Here is a 20,866-nt window from a genome sequence, read left to right on the forward strand (position 1 = left end):
CTTTTTCTTTCTAAAGTGTGTCATCTCAATATAGGCAAAATCTCCAGATGTGTGTCAGCTAGAACTAAATTCTTGGTTCATAAAGTAAATTTAAGTTAAATTATAAAATAATCTAATATATTTGCCTTCTGCCCATGCATATTACCAGTTCTTTCACTGCAGTGTGGTTGTCAGTACATCTCCCCAGTCTGAATAAGTGTTTATTTCATTGTAAATCATTGCATTAGCAATTCTTCCTGTATTGTTATTGATTTGGTCCTCCAGTTTGAAAAAAAAAGAAGTTGCTTCTTATGTCTCTATATCAAAGTGTGTATTTATGTAGCAGTTTCTGCCTTGCCAGAATTTCTGTGTTGTACTAAAGCACCCACCCTCTTCTCAGAGGTTCTGAATGTACTGCTTTTAATTCTTCAGTCTTTTATTTGTTGAGATGAATTACCTTTTGAGTGTGACTTTTTTTTGGTAAATGAAAGGAATTAGAGAAGATTGATACAATTACTTATGATATTAAGACTTAGCTTTTGCCCCTTGCCCAGTTTGAAATGAGTACTTTACTGATGCAAGTGTAAACATCCTCCATGTTTAGGTGAATGACTTTACTTTCTCCGGATGAATTAACTGTATTAACAGACAAAACTCCTTGCTCAGCTTTACCCTCGCTGTCCCCTTTTATCTGCTGTACTGTGTGGGAAAGGCAGAGCCAGTTCCAGACATCGTCTCTTGAAAGGGAACCCCATCGGGAGAGGGAGAAACTACCATCCCTAGCTGGTGTTGAGTGTTTACTCTAGGTCCCCAGGAGTCAAACTGCAGCAATGGCATGCTGGCCTGGAATCTATGTTTTATCAGAGTTGCTTTTCTGTCGGTTAGTTGTTGCCTGTTTAAATGCTGTTGCTACCAATGCTCTTTGCCATGTTTCAGGATTACCACCAAGTAAAATGAATGGTGGGAAGCTCGCAGCCTTGCAAGGGGACAGCACAGGGCTCTCTGGCTGTGTTCAGTCACAGGGCTAAATTGAGTGCATCTTTTTTGGTTTGGTTTTGGGTTTATGTTTTTAATTATGTCCTTAATTTAAGTCAAGCATGAAAGCTGCTAAATACCAGTATGACCTACCATTGAAAACAGGCTGGATCTAAACCACATGCTCCCTAGGTCTGATCTGAGGCTGGCTGGGTACATGGGATCTTTAAAGCATTAAGCTGGGATCTTTACCTCTTTGTATTTGGGACTGTGTGTGAAGTAGTCTTAAAACTTGATGAGCAATGTAGGAAATGAGGCCATGACACCGTATCCTCAAATTATTACTTTTTACTGTCTTGACAGGCCGTTTCTGTGAGGAGAACGTCGATGACTGTGTTTCAGACTCAGGGGTACCCCGCTGCTTTAACGGAGGGCAGTGCATTGACCAGATTGGGGGCTACAGCTGTATTTGTATCCCAGGCTATGCAGGAGAGCGATGCGAGGGAGATATCAACGAATGCCTCTCTAATCCTTGTAACCCTCGTGGAAGTCTGGACTGTGTTCAGCTGATAAATGATTATACATGCGTCTGTCGTAGTGCTTTTACTGGTGAGTAGTCGTAAACATGCTTCCAGTTTCAGAATGATATCTTGAAAAATGGTCATTCTTTCCCTTTTTGGCAGTTATGTTATCTAGTCACTTCCCTTTGAAATATCTGATTGTTTCCCTACACCATGTCTCAGTTTTTAAACCAATCTTTCTTTTAAACCTTCTAAGAAATTTGACTTCCAGAGTTGTCCCAGACAAAGGAATCTCCTGAGACACTTAGCTACCAGGATTATTTTTTTTCTGTGGTACTTTTCTCTCCTTCATAATTTCACATTTCTAATATTGGAAGTGTTACTGTTCACGTGTCAGCTCCTCCATGGCTTTGCCTTTTGCAAAGCAGCATATGAATTTTCTCTATAAATCAGTGTCATGATATCCATAATTAGTTTTTGGCCTCCTTTTCTACCCCTTGCTCCCTTTCTTCCTTACGCTGGTGATGTGGTCAGGATGGAATACTCTGTGCATAGACAGACTGTACATTCCTAGCTTAGTGATGTGATCCTTCCACAATCCAGCTTTGAATCACAACTTCGCAAGAATGTCACACTGCGCAAACTTATGTCTCTCTCTCTCTAGATCTCTTCTTTGTTAGTATTGCTGCTATTCTGCCTTCTGCCTCCCACTGGGCGTAAGTTTGGGCTAATAGTCTCCAGATGTGTCTTAACTTTCAGCTTTCCAGATTCTATGTCAGTTTAACTTCTTATGTATTCAATTTTCCTCTGTTAAAACCCTTCACTTTCCCTGCTTACCAGTGACCTTCTCTGCATGCTTTCTCAGTAGTTTTTACTCTGGTCTTTTCCTTAAAATTTAAAGATGCTGTAATTTTCCACTAAATTTGTGATTCAGATGCAAAGAAATCACAGGGCCATACATTTGAAGAATTCATGTCATAGTTTTTGAATGCATTACCTGGACTGACAAAAGAAGTTCCTAGAAGAGCAACATATGAGGGAAGCGGAGCCACGCTAGCTAGTGGAACACTGGTGCAGGTCATCAGATAGATTTATAATTAAGCCTGTCTGTTAAGCTTGCTTGTATGAATTAGGCCTCATGTTGCTTCTGGCTCTCATGGAAGGGTTGCTGGAACTTGCGACATGGGGAGTGCAGACCTGTAGCACGCTAGGAGGAGCAGGGAGAGCTGCTGCGTCCCAGACATGAAATCTGTCTGGAAATGTTAGGCTCAGAGGGAAAGCACGCTTCTTCCTCTAGCTGTTCGTCTTCTGCGCATTCCACATTGACTCTTCTGCCTGGGAAGGGATGGGGTGGCTTTGCTGTGGTTTGTGACTGATAGGATGCCAGGACTCCGTGGGCCATCCTGCCCTGTCTGCTCCTGTCTGCAAGCAGTCAGTCTTGGCTGCACATGTGTGGAGATTGCTATTAATGTTTTCCTAGGGGGTCCAAGTCATGCGTAGGTCATCCTCATCTTTTTAAAGTCTGGTGTCAGAGTTTGACTCTGGGAGCTGCTGCAAATGCTAGTCAGTGCAGCGAGACCTCTCTGTCCAGCTGATCAGTATGAGGAGAGTTCGCTTGCTTGTCCTATTTACTCACGTTGCGTTTGACCCTGAGGGTTGTTCATTCATGGTTAGAGTGTGATTTGCCTTTGGATTCACTGAGCGTCTCCCAAAAAGTAAAGAAGTCTTAGGAAACCCCAAATTGTTGTGGTCCAACACCTTCAGCGCCTGGCTGATTTGGGGGTGACAGCAGCAGCAGATTCTGTCTTTGTGCTGGGTTGCATGCATTCTTGAGGAGGCAGACAAGATGGACTGTCTCCAAATACACCTTGTGAATTCTGAGGTTGTGCCTTCCTCTGCCACTACTTAGGCAGCTACTTAGAGAACATGTGTTACCTGAAGAGATGTTCCCTACCTGTTCTGAGGGAAAGGTCTCACTGGAGCGTTTGGCTCGTTGGCTATTCATTGGAGTGTTTCGGTTTGTGATGGCTTTTTGATGTGCGCACACACGCATTGTTCTGCTCTCTCCTCCCTGTGTGTCTGCATCTCAGGTCGTCACTGTGAGAGTGTAATAGATGTGTGTCCTCGGAAGCCTTGTCAGAACGGAGGCACCTGTGCTGTTGCCAGCAATATGCCGGATGGGTTCATCTGCCAGTGTCCTCCGGTAAGCACCGTGTCCTGAAACTGGATTGCCTGCCTCAGCTGTAGAGTTCTCTGGCCACAGTCTCATTTGTTTCACTGGTCCACTCTAGGTGAAGGTTATCTTTTCTGTACTACTTGCAAAGCTGTATCCTTGAACACTCTATCCACATCCCTCAGTTTATCTACTTAGCTGGGAAACCCAGGGCTTCCAGGTACTCTAGGAGAGTGATGCTGCCAGTTGTTACCCCAAACAATTCTGCTGTTGAGGCAAGACAGCTGGCTTTTCTGTCTTAAACCTAGCATTAAATTTTGACAATTACTTTGCTATCCTGTGTTCTCTGTGCTCACTGCAAGATTCCCCTTGTTCATGGCTCTTCTGAGTCCATTTCAAAATGTAACTGAGCCTTGTAAGTTCCTAGTTTATCCCTGAAACTAGATCCAGAAAAATCATGGCTCCTGCAATAAGGCTAGAGGAATTACAGGGGAGAAGGGATTTGCATGTGACGCCTTGCCTCCAGCCATCAGAGCGTTGAAGAATAAGTTTGTGAGCCTGCTTGTTTTGCTTTTTTTTTTTTTTCCCCCTGTAGGGTTATTCTGGAGCAAAATGTGAGTTCAGCAGCCACAGTACTTGTGGACAAGTGAAATGCAAAAAGGGAGAGCAGTGCATCCAGACATCTTCTGGTCCACGGTGCTATTGCCCCAGGCTGTCTGTGGGAGAGGAATGCCAGGCAAACACCGGTTGTGCCAGTGCCCCCTGCCAGAATGGTGGGAGCTGCCACCCTCATTCTCAGCCTCCTTACTATTATTGTCAGTGCCCTGTTCACACCCAAGGCAGCCAGTGTGAACAGCCCGTAACTTTCAGCCCAGAGCCCCGAGGATGTTTGGATTCCCAGTGTGCGGAAAAAGCCAAAGATGGCTATTGTGATGAAGACTGTAACACTCATGCCTGCCAGTGGGACGGAGGCGACTGCTCACTGACAATGGAAGATCCTTGGGCCAATTGCTCTTCTTCATTGCGCTGCTGGATGCTTTTCAATGGACAGTGTGATGAGTTCTGCAACACACCCGAGTGCCTGTTTGACAACTTTGAATGTCAGCAAAACAGCAAAACGTGCAAGTAAGTCTTGATCCTGAGAATGGTTTCTCTGTGTCGCTAATATATCTCCTGCTAGCGCTTTCAGTAGTTGGTACACTTCATGCCTGCTGCTCCCATCTCTTCCCCTGTTTCTGTTGCTGCTCCTTACTCTTGCTGAAAGTTTGGTATCAAGGAGTTTCTGCTGCTTTGTGTACTTTTTGTCTATTTTTGGAAATAACTTCTGAAATTTGCATGCCATGAACTAAGTTGATAGCCTGAGCAATGGTAATGTGTTAACCTGTTTGATGGATGTGCCCCGCTTCTGCGGAAATGTAAATAGGAGGCATTTCACCTTGTACTAGATTTTACTAGTACTGCCTCCTATCCCAAATTTCACTCCCTACCAGCAATACCTGTATTTTTATCCCAGCTGTATTTGCTACCTCTGCATGCGTTTTCCAGCTTGTTTGTCGTGGCACTTCTTTTTCTTCAGTTATTTGTAATAAATGCTACAGCTTTGCTGTGACGATTCTCCCTTGGTGAGGCAGGAGGTATTATAGCTTTATCTTAGTAAACAGAATAAGCGGTTCTCTCCCGCTGGTACCAGGACTGAACTACGTGTTCTTGGGGTGTTCTGTGCTTCCTGCTTCCACCCTGCCAGATTGCAAGCTTATGCTGGGGTTATATTTTTTCTCCTTATAGCCTGAATATGAGTGTTATTTTACCTCAAATGATTATGAGGAGTCTAAGGCTTTGGCCCCTAGATTGCAGGTATACTGTACAGAATGCATGCGTCCTATATGCTGCCTGTAACCCTTTCACTGTTCTAGGTATGACAAGTATTGTGCAGATCACTACGCAGATGGCCGCTGTGACCAGGGCTGTAACAGTGAGGAGTGTGGCTGGGACGGTCTGGACTGTGCTGGTGACAAAGCCGAGAAGCTGGCAGAAGGGACCTTGATCATTGTGGTCTTGATGCCCCCTGACGAGCTGCTGGGCGATGTCCGCAGCTTCTTGCGCACTTTGGGAACTCTCCTACACACCAATCTGAGAATCAAGCTGGACTCCCAGGGAAACCCCATGGTATTCCCGTACTATGGGGAGAAATCAGCAGCACGGAGTCGGCGATCGCTTGTGGTCATTCGCAAGCACAGAGAACTAGAGCAAGAGGTCATTGGGTGAGTGGCTGCCTTTGTGTTCCTCTGGTCTGGTTATGCTGGTAGCTCTCTGGGGCATTCTGGACCTTCTGGGGCTGTAGCCCATCTATAGGTTTTTATGGGGAGATGTAAAGCTATTGCAACAGCGAAATTCAGTGCTGGGGTGGAAAGATTAACTGAAAAGGCCGCAGTTTAACTTAGTGCTTTGGCAAAAGTTTCTGTTGCTGACTTCTGTGCCCTTTTACTGTGTTTCTGCAGCACCAGGGTGTTCCTGGAGATTGACAACCGTCAGTGCGCGGAGGATTCGGAGCAATGCTTTCAGAACACAGAAGCTGCTGCAGCTCTCTTAGCTGCTCAGGCCATCAAGGGCATGTTGCCTTATCCTTTTGTGTCTGTCCAAAGTAAGTAGTTGTAGAGGGAAAATGGCTTGTGGGGGAAGGCAGTCAGTAAACTTGGATTTGCAAAATTCACGCTGAGATTATTGATCGTGTGTCTCACTGTTCAGTATGGTTTCTGGGAGCTAATTGATTTGTCCCCAGTTATAGAAGTATGCATGTGCAATATACATATTCTTCTCTGAGAGAACATCTGGTTAGTAAGGCAGGGCGTTTAAGTTTGGAGCCTAGTCATTTTAATACCTGTAGAAACAGTAATCTCTCATGTACTGCAGCAATGTGTCACACACTGCAGTGATCTTGTCTGCACTAAAAACCATTCATGCTCTAAGCCATGAATTCAATGAAAAAGGTGCCATTAGAGAGGGAGGAAGGAGGGCATTCCTCAGTCTGGGAAACATTTTCTCCTCTGGCAATACATAATCCCTTTGATTTCTGCTCCCCTCTGCTTCAGTCTGAGGCTCAGCTGCAACCTTGTACTAGATTGGTAATATCACTAATTCTAGTTGGCTCATGCTCGTATCTTTATGTACATCAGCTCTCTACACTGATTCAGGGTGGCTGTCTTCAGCCAGCAGGACTCTTGAGGAAGGAGCAAGATCTTCAGTTTAGCAGTCATATACTCTAAAAAATACCTTGAAAAACGAGCTCAAGGGAAGCCAGAAAGACAGGATGTATTCTTACAGCAGTTGCAGCAGAGCCTAAACTTCCTTGAGCTTTTGCTCTAAATGCATCACAGTGTAGAAACAATATGCTGTCTGTGGGGGAGACTGAGTGAGAAAAGTATGTAGGTTGAAGATCGTTGTCTCCACTTTGTTAATCTTGTTGTATTTTAACTGGATTTTTTAGGTGAACCCTTGTTACCACCAAAGACCCAGTTGCTTTACCTACTTGCTGTGGCAGCTTTGATCATCCTTTTAATCCTTCTCTTGGGCGTGATGATGGCAAAGCGTAAGCGCAAACATGGCTCGCTGTGGCTCCCAGAGGGCTTTATTCTGCGCAGGGATCCTAGCAATCATAAGCGCAGAGAGCCAGTTGGGGAAGATGCTGTTGGACTCAAGTAAGTTTGCATTTAGGCCACTGACAGGGTCTTTATTAGTGTGTTAGTGGATTTTGAGAACGTGGTGTATAAATGTTTCAGTAAAGGCACTTAACTCCATAGAGAAAGCTGCCTTTTAAGCTAGAACTTCTTAAGCTATTTCTCTAAATTGTAATATATCTGTTTTGGACAGAAGAACTTTCATTAACTGTAATTACAAAATTTTAATAAGGAATCTGAACTCTTGGTTATGTTTGATTTTCTGACACTGTTTAGTTCAGCAATTGAGTACTGTTTGCATGATTTCCTCCTGGAATAGGTGAGACTTTTTTTAGGTTGATAGATAACAACGAACTTTTAATACATCTAGCTCAATGCATTAAAGACATAACTCAGAAATAATGGAAAGTTTCAAAAGAAGAATCCCATTTATGCAGTTTTGGCTTTCCACTGAATTAACCAAGTTTGCAGTTGTAAAGGCATTTAATGCCACTGCTAGCTGCCTGAGATTTCCAATTTCTTGGTCCCTCTGTTTGCAAGCTACCAAACTGGCAAGCATCCCACCCTTGATCTCTGCAGGCTAGTGTAAGTAGCAGTAGTAGCACCTGCTCAGTTTGCAAAGTGATGTGTTCTCCTTGTTTGTTAGAAATATGTCAGTCCAGATACCAGAGGGTAACCTGGCAGATTCTGGACCAACTGAACACTGGGCAGGTGATGGTGGACCTCAGCCAAAGAGAGCAAAGGTAAGGAGCTCCAAGACTTGAATATCGCCTGAAAATGAAAATTCTAGTGAGGAAAACAGCTGCATTAACTTCCAGAGTATCCCCGTTGCTCAAAACCTCCCTTTGCTTAGGGGTTTGTAATATATAACTAATGATATCTGAGGAGCAAATCGTCAGGTTAACGCTGCCACCACAGGCCAGCAGAGATGCCAGGTAACTTCTGTTCCAGTGTCCCCTCCCTGCCCAGGCCCTGCTGCATCCAAAGGGAAGAGAAGGTTAACGGTAGTGTAATGTCTTGCAGTTCAGGCCTGATAACGTATGGTGGGAGTGTGAAACCTGAGATTGCCAAGCAGAGGCAAATGGAGACTGTCATTAGCTTAAAACAAACAACCAAAAACACCAACCAAAAAACCCACCCCAAAACAAAAAAAACCCACCAAACCAACAAAACTAAGAAAACCCCCAAGAACTTTCGGTGTCTTTGGCCACTTGATGAGCATTTTGAAGTAACCGCTTATTTTCCTGTGCGCAGGCTGAGGATCAAGCCTTGCTGCCGGAAGGTGATGAGCAGATAGACCAGCGTCAGTGGACACAGCAGCACTTGGAGGCAGCAGACGTCTGTGGGAGCACGTCGCTAGCCCTTACACCACCTCAGGCAGATCAAGAAGTGGATGTTCTGGATGTCAATGTCAGAGGACCAGGTCAGTACTCTGAGCGTCCATGAGTTCTGCCAGCCAGCCACCGACCTCCCCTGTCTCCGATGGTTGGGACTGCTAATGTTTAAAAATTATATGGAGTATATAGGAACACGGCAGAAATTTTATGGTACTCAAGGATAGCTCATGTGCACTCCAGAAAAGAAAGCTGGAGAGATTGGATCATGGTCTGTAGCACATGGAATGTCATGTAACCAGGAGAAAAAGAGTTCACTTAGCAAACACCTGTAGGAACTACAGCTATAGAATCTCTTTACAGCAACGCGTGCCCAAAAGATATTGTCAGAATGCCATTGCAGCAGAAATTTGGAATCCATAGTTGAGCTGGAAATAACCCCCAGCTTCTCCAGCTGGATCACCACAGAGATTTATGCCAGACCTTGCTAAGGACCACCTTAGGAGGGTTGATACCTGAGGTGTCTGTTATCTGGGGTGGAAGCAAGGATGGCTTTTTCCTGTCTAAGATGACTTCTGGCAGACAGTATACCCTGTTTAGCAGTGTGAGACATCTGTGCTGGAACAAAGCAGGAATGCAGCCAGCTTGTTAGTGATTTTTTTTTTTTTAATTTACTGATTTATATCCTCATTGAATTCATAACACAACTGTGAACTTCGAAGGAGACTTCTTTAACACGCACATGCGTACACAGGCTTGTTCTCTTTCAATCTCAAATGACTAGATGCAGTAAGAATGCTCTGTTGCTTTTTCTAAGTGTAGCACTACGGCTGTGTAACCTGGTAAGGGACTGGGTGCGTCATCTGGTAATAACAGATTCCTGTGTTCTGAGAGGAGAGAATTGACCAAGAACTGTATCCTGGTTGGAAGAGCTGCAAGCGTGGCTCTTGTTCATATGCGGAGAGGTGGTTCCAATCATACTGCTGCAATTGCTTTTTATTTGATTTAGTGGGAATATTTCCATGCGATTTAATGATGACTGGACCCATTCTCTCACTTCCCTTCTATTGTCTTTTCTGCTCATTGACCCGTTAGCTCTCCTAAATGCAAAGCACAGGGAAGGAGGGATTTCTGTGTGACGAGTGTGAGAACATAAACCATCAGTTTCTGCCAAATTTAAGCTTTTCTTTATTTCCCCTATTAAAGCTTCTAGTTGTGTGGCAGGGTAAAAGCTTTCCAAGTGCAGGCAATAACGTTCTTAAGACTTCAGACTGCTTATTTTCATGTTCACTCACAGCTTTGTCCAACAATAGCAATAGAATAATAGTGACCTGTGAGTTGCTTTCCTGCCATACAGATGCGACTGTGAAGCCTGCAGCAAGCTGCTGTAAGCTATCCCACTCCGCAGCATCAGAAGCAAGCAGCTGAGTTACTGTCAGGGGAAGAAATCATTTTAAAAGTCTGAGAAGTGTTGGAGTAACGGAGTAGTAAGAAGGGTAGGATTCCTCACAGTTTATGTAGCTCTTCATCTGCCCTGGACACCTTCCTCTTCCTTTGCAGGCAGAGGGAAGAAATAGGCACTTCTGAGAGTTAGTTCATCTCTGTCTCAAGCAGAAGTCTCTTGCAGACTGGATGGCTAATGCGCCGGTAATGCCTCATTGCCCCTAATTACAAAGGGTGTTGGGGCTGACTGACTTGGGTGCAGGTGTGTGGGCTGGAGCCACCTGAAGCTGGGTGAGCCACAGGTCCAGGTGGCAGGTAGAACAATAGAAATCTTTTCTAGAGAGAGGAGAGGCAAGTCGAAATTCCTTGGCATACCAAAGGATTGTTCCCTCTCTTAATCCAGCACCTTCTGCAGTCTCTCGAGTTTCGGGGGATCTAAGAGGTCCAGTCTCCTACAGAAGTATGGCCTTGAGACTTTGCCAGAGGGTTCTATACATCCCAGCTTTCAGTATATTGTTTCTGTGGAAGAGTCCTTCAGTTGTACCTATCTGTTGAACTTCTGGCTTTACCATCTCGCTCCGAGTTTCACGTTTACTCAGAGGCTGTCTTCTTGAAGGACAGCAAACAGAAGAGTTTTTATAAAATGCTGCTGTCACCTTTGTTTCCCCATGTGTTCTTTCTCTGTGTCCCCCAGAGTGGTGAGGACATTCTTTTCACTGGGGTTATTGTGAGTGTGTAACCAGGGTAATGCAATTATAGGCATAACTGGTAACACCACCTATAATTAAAACTGATTAGCTGTCCCTATTATATGCCCCTCTTTCTCAGTTACTAAAACTTCAGTGGTTCAGACTGGAATTTTCCATGGTGTGTGTCTGCCTCCAGCTGGATCCTTTTGGGTTCTTTTCCAGCTATTTCAGAGAACAAGCTGGAAGGAGGAAAAAAGACATTGTGTCCTCGGCTTTTTTTTCTAGTAGTCCATCAAGGACTTAATTGTGATGGTCCAGCTGAATGCGCTTTTTGCTAGCCTCATAAAACTACCCGTGTGTGTCCAACTTCCAAAGCTCTGAAAAGAGCTGCACATACCTGATAGACTTTTTGGAGGGTGGCAGCTAATTTTTCCAAAGATTTAATGCATGTTATAGCTGGGTCCTTATAGAGCATATAGGCATGATCCATCCAGGACTACTGCAGTGATTAAGCAAGCAAGACCTTCCTGCGAGTGGTTTTCCCAGGGCTGTGGTACTGGAGAAAAGGAAAGCTTTCTGTGCTCCGTCTCTCTGCTCTTTGTGTCGGAGCAGTACGGAGGAGACCACGGCCTGACTTGAATACTGAGAAGTATTCATTTGGGACAAGGGAGCAGAGCCAGCAGTGGGAGGGAGAAGCACAAAAGGAGGTATAGCCTTGGACGACAGGCAAGAGGGTCTATAGACGAGACTGGATCTTGGAACTGAACCCAGGCCCGTACGTCAACACTGTGCTGCCATCCAAGAAAACCTGAGAAAGTAGCTCGGGGAAAGCCGGTGTGTCCTGTGGTTGTGAGCCACTAGGAGGAGCGTGCATGCCGCTGCTGCCAGCCTGGCTGGGGAGCAGACCTGGAGGCCACGGTCCTGAGCTCTGCCAGTGCTCGACACTGTGCCCCGTGGTAGAGCCATAGATTTCTAGAATTTTATGGAAGTTTTGGAAGTGCTCTAAAAAAAGAGAAAAGCCTGGGGATCAGAATTTGGGAAATGGGTCAGGGCATTAGAACACTGTATTTTGCTTGCAATAAGAGATCATCACCTGTGCAGAATCCTAATTCTGCCATCACACCATATGGTTTTCTGCAGGGCTCACGCACTTCATTTAGTGCAGATAGTGTGCTGTAGATTAAAAGTTGTACAAGCAAGGAAGCTGTTGTCTGTAGGGTCCAGGAAGACCCCTTGCTTGTCCATGATATTAATCAGGCAGTTGCTGAAAGATTGTCTTCAACTTCTGCTAGTGAGTCATGTTGGAGAACCAAAATTTGTATTCACTTTTGCAGAACTCCAGTGGGGCGCTTAGCACAGAGTGCTTCACTCCAGCTGCCGTGTTAGTCCCTTTTGCTTTCCAAGTGCCTATGACGTGTGTGGATAAAGCAGTAAAATCAGTAAGCAAGCATTAGCATCTGCAGTTGGAGTATTTGGGTTTACATAATGAATACTCTGCAAAGTTCAGAGTGTGCTGAAACTGAAACACTAGGCATTGGATAGGTTGCTGAAAATATGTGGAGATGTTTCATTAACAAGGGTGAAAAATCAGCAGCGTGAGCTAGTCTTCCTGTACCACCCTCTCTGATCAGCAGATAGGGAAGTTCATCCAAGGGAGCTAAGTTAAATTAGAGGTCTGGAGGAGCCTTTCTCCGTCCAGTGTCAATGGAAGGATCCCTGTTGGACGAATGATCCTAGCCTCAATTTAGCCTTTGTGGATGTCCCATCAGTGTCAGCCCATCACTGGAGGCTTGTGGAGAGACAGGAGCCCGGTATTTTCCAAAGCACTCAAACTGTGGGGAGACTTTCAGGAATGTGTAGCTGTGGGCAGTCCGTGTTGCGATGGAGGGGCGCATGGGGAACAAAGCATTGCACGTGTGATGCTACTGGCACACCAGTGAAGAATACTGGATTAGATCCTGTTCTATGGTCCCTCCCTACGTGGTGTACTTCTGTGAAAGTACAGCCTGTGCCTGATCAGTTTGTTTAGGGCTCTGGTCATGGATGTTACTACAAGCAAGAGGAGGTTGGTTCAGGCAGTCATCCTGGGGCGTTCTTCAGCTTTGAGTGCTTGACTGTCACAACTTCACAGTCCTTATAATGAAGACGTTGGTGTGTAATAGATATGAAGGCTTTTGTCTGCATTTCTTTTCAGGTTACTGTCTGCAAAATGCCACTAATAATCAGTGGCTTATTGTCCAGTAATTTTTCTCTGTCAGTTGTTTCTTTTTCCCAGATATGTGATTAAAACATCGATGTGAATAGTTATACTTAGTCATCTGAAGTCTTTGGATTTTATAGCTCTTGCCTCTCTCTAGGAACTTAGCTAGCCTTTACATTTTGAGGAAGTTTTCCACTTCAGCAGCAAACATTTTTTGTTTAATAATAATCTTTCTTATTTGAGAAGTATCTAGTTTCTGTTCAGGTTGTAGTAAATATTAAAGTCCTGCTTGGAAGGAAAACAACTTGCTAACTCTGTTGAGCTTTAAGATAAGAGATGATGTTTGCGTTAAAGTGACTGGCAGGATTGTCTCTAGCTGTAGGTGCTCAAGGGGAGAGGATTGTCTGAGGGTTTCCTTTTCTTTGCTGTCACCGTCAGCTTACTGTGATATCATCTCTTCTGTCGCAGATGGATGTACTCCGCTTATGCTGGCATCTCTGCGTGTGGGCAGCTCTGATATTAGCGAGGATGATGAGGATGCAGAAGATTCCTCAGCAAATATAATAACAGATTTGATCTATCAAGGCGCCAACCTGCAGGCCCAAACAGACCGCACTGGGGAGATGGCATTGCACTTAGCAGCCCGTTATTCAAGAGCAGATGCTGCGAAACGTTTGCTGGATGCTGGTGCGGATGCTAACGCGCGGGACAACATGGGACGGACTCCCCTGCACGCAGCTGTAGCTGCTGATGCCCAGGGTGTCTTCCAGGTACGGCAACTGAAGAACCTTTTACAGTAGCTGTGCTCTGTAGTTACACGAGCCTGCCCAAGCTGCGTTCTGTTCACTCACAGCCTTGCTCCCATGCCTTCCACAGCGTGACGGCCAGGCAAAACTGTATTTTACATCCAGTTTCCTCAGGTATTCATAGCTTGAAGAACTAGGCATGCATGAATCATCTAGCATGTATTTATTTGGTCTGTTTGCCTCTGTCACCTGGTATCTGGGTCCTTGCATTTCAGTGCTCAGGCTGCTTTCTCATTATAAAGTTTCTCTTGAGCTTCTGTCAAATCCTCAGTTTTGGTCTGTAGTGGTATTGAAACAAAAATTCTGTCTTCCCCTGTTGTCCAGATCCTGATCCGTAACAGAGTGACGGACTTGGATGCTCGGATGAACGATGGAACGACCCCGTTAATTCTGGCTGCGCGGCTGGCTGTGGAAGGAATGGTGGCCGAGCTAATTAATTGCCAGGCAGATGTGAATGCCGTAGATGACCACGGTAATGTGAACACGATGTGCTGGGCTGGGGAAATATTTGTCACGGTGTGAGCAAGGAGGGGTGGGCTTCTCTCTCCTGGAGTGTGGGCTGCTCGTAAATTGTGTAGCTGAATCGGACACTAGGCTCTCCTGCGGAAGTCCTCCTGGCAGTAATAGACTGTGGGCTGCTGCACAGTGGCTTGGTTTAGACAGTCCTGGAAGAGAAGCAGAAGAAATGTGGGGTTGGGTATGCTGGGATTTTTTGGACTGCAGACGTGACTCTATGGATAGATTATTTTAAAAATAGAAATTAAAAAATCCCAGAGCAAGTGCTGAAAGTCCCGTTGCATCTTGGTAACATAGGGGTATGTCACAGTGTGGTGATTACCAAAGTGTAAACGCAACTTCAGGACACATTCACGTGCTGTGAGCTGCACCACAGTTGCTTTCTTCCCTCAGTGTACTCTGTCCATCTTGGTGCTTTAAAAAATAGCTCCTCGGTTTGGTACTGAAGTGGTTGGGTTTCCCTGCAGGTAAATCTGCTCTTCACTGGGCTGCTGCTGTCAACAACGTGGAAGCAACACTAGTGCTACTGAAAAATGGAGCCAACAGAGACATGCAGGATAACAAGGTACAGTTTGGGTGTGCTCAGCATGGTTGTGCTTCCTAACTCAAAGCTTCTCTCTGCTGTTGGTAGTGAGCTAAGTTCAGATTTTCTGATTTTCTAAACCGGGTGCTCAGGGCAGGTCTTCCAAACCCAGACCGTGACTGGAATTCTCCCCAGTGCTGACGTCCTGTAGGATTTCTTATACAGGAGAGTAGTTCTCTTCTGTGTTTGGCCAAGTCCTGGGCTTCAGTGCTGTCCTGCTTTGCTTTCAGAAAAGGAATGCAATACGCAGTCAATGATGTGTGAGAGCACTAGGGTGAAGTGCAGCTGGATTCTGGTTAGCAGAGAGCCAGGTCTGGCAGCACAGCAGCAGTTACATCCTGTCACATTTCCAGGGATCTCAGTGGAGGGTGGATATGGGGGAGAAGCCCCTCTGTCTGAGAGACAGTCTGCACTGTGCAGACCTCCTGTAGCTTCACTGTTAGTTTTTGCTGTGTCTTAGTCCTTGAATTCTTTCCTCTGCCTGTGGTTTCTTTTTTGGATTATTATGTATTGCTCAGTGGATGTTAGAGCTACCAACAAGCTGCAGTTCTTTACTGGGCTGTTTTAGTCCTTTGTACCTTTCCTTCATAGGCGACAATGGGAGAAAGGCGCCAGGTGCTTTCACAGTTCCTCCAAGGAGCCCTGACAGAATAGTGTATTTCTGGTGGGATAGTTTAGCCTGTGTGCTCCACTGCCGTGTATGAACTCATGTCCTGTAATCTCCCTTTTTCAATGGGCACCTCTCAGGGTGGGTTGTTCTTGGAGACAGTTAATGCGACACTGCATTAAACAGCGCTTCCAGGTGTTGCCGCGTCATTAAGGGAGTGTTAGCTGTAAGTCAGCCCCCCCCCAGTGAAGCCGCTAAAATATTTATTCTCCGTGTTTTCAGGAAGAGACGCCGCTCTTCCTTGCCGCTCGGGAAGGCAGTTTCGAAGCAGCAAAAATCTTGCTGGACCATTTTGCCAATCGAGACATCACGGACCACATGGACCGCCTGCCCCGAGATGTGGCCCAGGACCGGATGCACCACGACATAGTGCAGCTTCTCAACGAGTACAACGTGGCACACAGCCCCGCTGGGCACCCCGGTGCCATGCTGAACTCTGCCCTCTCCCCGGTCATCTGCGGTCCGAATAGGTCCTTCCTCAATCTGAAGCATGCTTCGTTAAGCAAGAAGTCACGAAAACCGAATGCCAAAGGCATCATGCCCACGAACCTCACCAAAGATGCGAAGAGGAGAAGGAAGAAGTCCCTCAGTGAGAGCAAAGGGCAGTTTTCAGAGAGCTCAGTGACCCTGTCACCAGTTGATTCCCTAGAATCGCCCCACGCTTTTGCATCTGAACCAACTTCGTCTCCAGTGATGCCATCGCCGGGGGTGTTACACTCGTCACCCAGCTCACTGCTGACCGCTCCATCAGTGCAGGCTGCGCATACGATGTCCTTCTCCAACCTCCACGAGATGCAGCCCTTAGGCCGTGGATCCAGCACCGTGCTCCCGTCTGTCAGCCAGCTGCTCTCGCAGCACAGAACCACCCCTCCTAACAGCGGGCTTGGCAGGCTCCGGCCAGCCAACGTTTCCACCGAGTGGATGAACCGTATGGAGGCGAACGAGTCCCAGTACAACGAGATGTTTGGCATGGTGCCGCAGGTGATGCATTCGCACCCCGGCGTTTCTCAGCAGAGCGGTTTGGTTCAAGCAGATACAAAGCACATGGGAGTGTCCCGGGAGCCTCTGCCCCCTATCATGACTTTCCAGCTGGTTCCCAAGGGTGGCATAAACCAGCAGGCACTGCCACAGCAGGCTCAGTCAAACTGCGCCCAGAACATGGCTGGTCCTCTTAGCGCCATGTACCAGATACCGGATTTAGCTCAGCTGCCCAGCGCCTCGTTCTCCATGGCTGCCATCCCTCAGCAGGATGGGCAAGTGGCTCAGACGGTCCTCCCGGCGTACCACCAGTTCCAGAGCTCGATGGGGAAGTACCCCACGCCTCCGTCACAGCACAGCTGCTACTCCTCAGCCACAGAACGGACTCCTAGCCACAACCGGCACTTACAAGGGGAGCACCCATACCTGACTCCGTCGCCCGAATCTCCAGACCAGTGGTCGAGCTCCTCCCCACACTCTGCCTCTGACTGGTCTGATGTGGCAACCAGTCCCAGTAACAACCAGCGCGGGCCGGCGGGCGCTCACATGACGGAGCAGCAGCGGAACAACATGCAGGTGTATGCCTGAAGGCTGGCCAAGGTGAAGCCCGATGAAAGCGGACTCCAGAACTCATGAAGGTCTTCCAGGATGGAAATGAAGAACCATTTTAGTATCCAAGAGTCTTAATGAGCCCAGGCTGTTCTTTCCTTGGAGGGACTGTGGTCGCTGTAGGCTTGTATGCTTTTATGCTAAACAGAGAACTGTAGAAGCTGGTGATGGAGAAGACCAGTTGGGTCACTTCTAACCAACTCCCGTGCACCTTGGATGTGATTGCTGTCTGCACTGGATTCTCCAGTTGGCTTTTAACTATGTTCCACCATTTCTTTGGGGAGACAGCTCTTCAGCTTAGTGCATCTCATGGTCATTTCTCCAGAAATTTAGCCAAAACCAGCTGCGTATCCTTATTTTGTTACTCCTTTTGTTACCCACATAACCTATCTCTGAAGCACCTTCTACTAGTTCTCCTCGAGTTCAAGTTGCCTTGTCTTGACACAGCTCAGAGCTGCACCCACATTCCTGGACCCCTCCTTTCCTTGGCCACTCTTGCTCAGCAAGCGAGCCAGACTTCCCAAAAACACCTGCAGGTCAAGTGACGCCTTCTGTCATGCAGCTTCGCCCTTTCCTCTTCAAGAGTCTTTGTCTTGTACAGACCCACTAACACCCCATAGCGTCTCACTGCCTGCCCCCCCAGGTATTATGAGATTATATATACATATAGTCTTCTCTTAGGGTTTTTTTTGTTTGTTTGTCGTCCCCCCCCCCCCGAAAAATGCTGGTCTGACCCAGTCTTTCCCCCATGGTGGCCTGTAGGCACATCTCTCCCGTGTTGTATGTCTTCCCTGAGACTCACCTGACCGTTCTGACACACTACCCTCCCCGTGCCCCCGTCCTGCCAGGTGTGTCCATGACCGCCTTCGTGGGCTCCCGTGCTGGAGGAGATGCCCTGCAACTGATACAGGCCTTTTGGGAACCTCTGGGGATGAGCGTGAGTGTTTCAAAACCTGGTAACACATGCTCCCGGCGTTCTTGCACAGTAGTCCCCTCCCCTCCATCCGAGGGTGGCTGTGTGTCCTGTCCTCCAGATACCATATGCTGCCTCTTTCTGGTATTATCAAGAAGTGTCGAGGGTGTCGTTACGTGTTTGCAGTGTGTGTCCTGCTGCGTCAGGAGTAGCGTCCAGCCCTTTGAAAGTGCCCCTTTGGCTCCAGCCCCGGGGCAGGGCTGCCTCGTCTTCCCCTCCCAACAAGGAGGCTGCAGCGCTGATTCCCAAGCAGGCTTCCAGCCGCAGCAGCGTGCTCGCAGTCAGGAGCTGGGCTTAAGCGGCAGACCAAATAGCTCGGAAACCATTGCCTAATGCGGTTTGGTTAACAGGTTTGGGGCTGTCCTCTGCTCTCAGCTTCGGCCTCTGTCGAGATTTCCCAGCTGAGGTGCCCCACGTGCTCTGTGGGACGGTAGTGCCATTTGTTCTGCAGCTCCCCCGATACTTTTGGAGTTACGGAAGCCAGCTGTTGCTGACCTTAGACAAACAGCCATTCTGTCTGCTTTGTCCACAAGAGTAATGCTTCCCTGAAGGGCTCTGAACCGGTCAGCAGCTGAAATGAACATTTCTGGGAATGGTTTGCTCCTACCTCTTCGGGGGAACCCTGCAGACTCGAGTTCCAAAGAGATCGGGGCTGTCGGCTGCCGCCAAAGGACAGAGAAAGCCGCTCCCCTCCGAGCAGCGGCCACTCGGCACCCTACCATGTACAGTATTTTCTCTGATGTTTCTTTCCATTCTAATCAAGAGTAAAAGCTTTTTCTTTCGATTCAACTCAATGGTACATGAAGGCAGGGCCTCAGGAGGAGCTGGTTCCCGGGGCCGTTGTTTTGGGCTGAAGTTTTTAATTCTGAAGTTACTGCTTTTTTTACAATGCACGCAGCGTTCCCGGCACGCTCGCCGCAGTGTGTCCTGTGAAGTTTAGCTGCAACCGACCCGGATCTCCAGGCAGGAGCCCGCAAGCTCCTGGAGGTCTGTCCAGGTACATGTTTCACTGCAAATAATGAAGTGTTGCTACATCAGTGCTAAAGAAACAAAGGGCTTTTCCTCTTTAGCCCCAAATAATTAAGTGCCTTTTTATGTATGTGGCTACCTTTTACAAGATGAGTGCTTTCTGTGGAATGAAGCCAGTTTTCGTGCCTGGCGTGTTAATACGATGGCCCTCTGCCTTTCTTCTTCTTTAACTACTTGTAAAGATAATATCTCCTTAAGGTGGTATTTTATCTCATAAGTTGTAGAGTAACCATTCACACAGCAGCATTTTCCTATATTAATGATGGAAAATATTTGCTTATTTTTACATTTTTTATAAAAGTCTTTTATGAAAATAGTTGCTGCAAAATGTATAAGCAATTTTTATCCCCAGAATAAAGAGTATGTGCCCAGCGTCTGTGTGCTGCTGGTTTTGTTTGTCTTCCCAGCTATATTCTAAACGGATCACCGGTGCTGGATAGCTTTTCAGACCCCTGGTGAGGGACAACTCGTCAGGACCTCCGCAATCCACGTCAGGGGAGAGCTTTTGGGCACGGAGGGTGCTCTGTGCTGGGGCTCAGCAGCGCATGAACCCCACCGCTTGGCTCCATCCACGGGAGCGGTTCCTGGGAGCTGAAAGCAACCTAGCTCGGGCGTAGCAGGAGGATTCTGCGTCTCTTGGTTAGCTGAGAAGGGAGCAGCGGCCGAGCAGCTGGGCATACTGGGAAGGATGGGGAGGGACTGGGATATGGGGCCTTTTTGAGATGCTTTGAATAAGAGCTCTCACTCGCCTGGGACTCTGTGAGCCAGGGCTTTTGTGTGGCTTTTAGAGAGGTCATGGGCAAGCACGGATCAGGCAGCGGTTAGTGCAGACGTGGCTTCGCTCACCTTTTCAGGTCCTGCTTGCTTCCCTGGGCTGTCGCTGTTCCTGCAGCTGGGACGAGGACCCTCGTCCCTGGAGCCGAGGATGCCTCCCTGGCTTTGCCCTGGCATCATGAAGATGAGATGAAACACTTCTGTGTTTCAGCCTCTCTGAAACAGGGAGTCAGGGCTCCTCCACGCCGTGTTTTCAGACTTGGAAAGTTGGACTTGAACAATCGATGAGGGCCATGGCGTTCCTGTGTTTTGAGCAGGGGAGGTGCCACTGAAGCCTTGGGCTCCGCCAGCACTCACCTGGCCGGTTTCCAGCTCTCACTGTGGACTCAGATGGAGCCGGTAGCTGAATTACAACGCCTCGCAGGCATAAAGCTGCTTGAAGGCATTTTAAAGGTTTAATATTCAAACAGCGCAGCTCCTTTATCTTCTAGTAGAGCCAGCTTGGCAAGTACAAACCTCGGGGAGGCTTTCATCCACGTGCTCCCGCAGTTTGCACATCTGTGCCAAAGTTTAGCGAGCTCGGCTGTCTGGCACAGCTGCGTTGAGTTTGCCGGTGCTCAGGCTGAGACTTGAAACTGCGTCTCCTCCTCAGGGATGGCGCATGTCTCTTCCCCTGCCCGGGGTGACGAGGGGCTTGTGGAAACTTGTGTTGCATCCAAATGAGCCTAATTGAAGCAGCCAGGCAGGGAGCTTGGGGTGTCTATCCCTTATCTAACCAAGGAGTAATGGAGTAGCCTCAGGCTCCTTTGGGGAACATTTTCCTGGCTTTTCATAAAACAAGGGTGGAGCCCTGTCTTCTGGGGGGAACTGCTGTGTTTGAAGAGTTTCCCCATTAGTCAGAGCAGCTGATCTCCTGTGTAAGGTTGTTTCTTTCAGGAGAAAC

The 20,866-nt window shown here is 47.3% G+C and overlaps 1 protein-coding gene across 1 annotated transcript in view; it reads left to right on the plus strand.

Annotated features, from left to right (window-relative positions):
• Positions 1 to 19,521, plus strand: part of NOTCH2 (notch receptor 2) — an 87,779-nt gene extending 68,258 nt beyond the window's left edge. Inside the window, 12 exon segments of the mRNA XM_075760237.1 lie at positions 1,318 to 1,563; positions 3,566 to 3,678; positions 4,244 to 4,773; positions 5,562 to 5,909; positions 6,147 to 6,289; positions 7,133 to 7,343; positions 7,969 to 8,065; positions 8,577 to 8,745; positions 13,457 to 13,758; positions 14,119 to 14,266; positions 14,778 to 14,875; positions 15,783 to 19,521. Of these exon segments, the coding sequence (XP_075616352.1) occupies positions 1,318 to 1,563; positions 3,566 to 3,678; positions 4,244 to 4,773; positions 5,562 to 5,909; positions 6,147 to 6,289; positions 7,133 to 7,343; positions 7,969 to 8,065; positions 8,577 to 8,745; positions 13,457 to 13,758; positions 14,119 to 14,266; positions 14,778 to 14,875; positions 15,783 to 17,126 (3,749 nt within the window). The 3' untranslated portion in view covers positions 17,127 to 19,521.
• The last annotated feature ends 1,345 nt before the right edge of the window (positions 19,522 to 20,866 follow it).

The sequence above is a fragment of the Balearica regulorum genome, chromosome 8 (assembly GCF_011004875.1).
Source record: "Balearica regulorum gibbericeps isolate bBalReg1 chromosome 8, bBalReg1.pri, whole genome shotgun sequence".
NCBI classification, from domain to species: Eukaryota; Metazoa; Chordata; class Aves; order Gruiformes; family Gruidae; genus Balearica; species Balearica regulorum.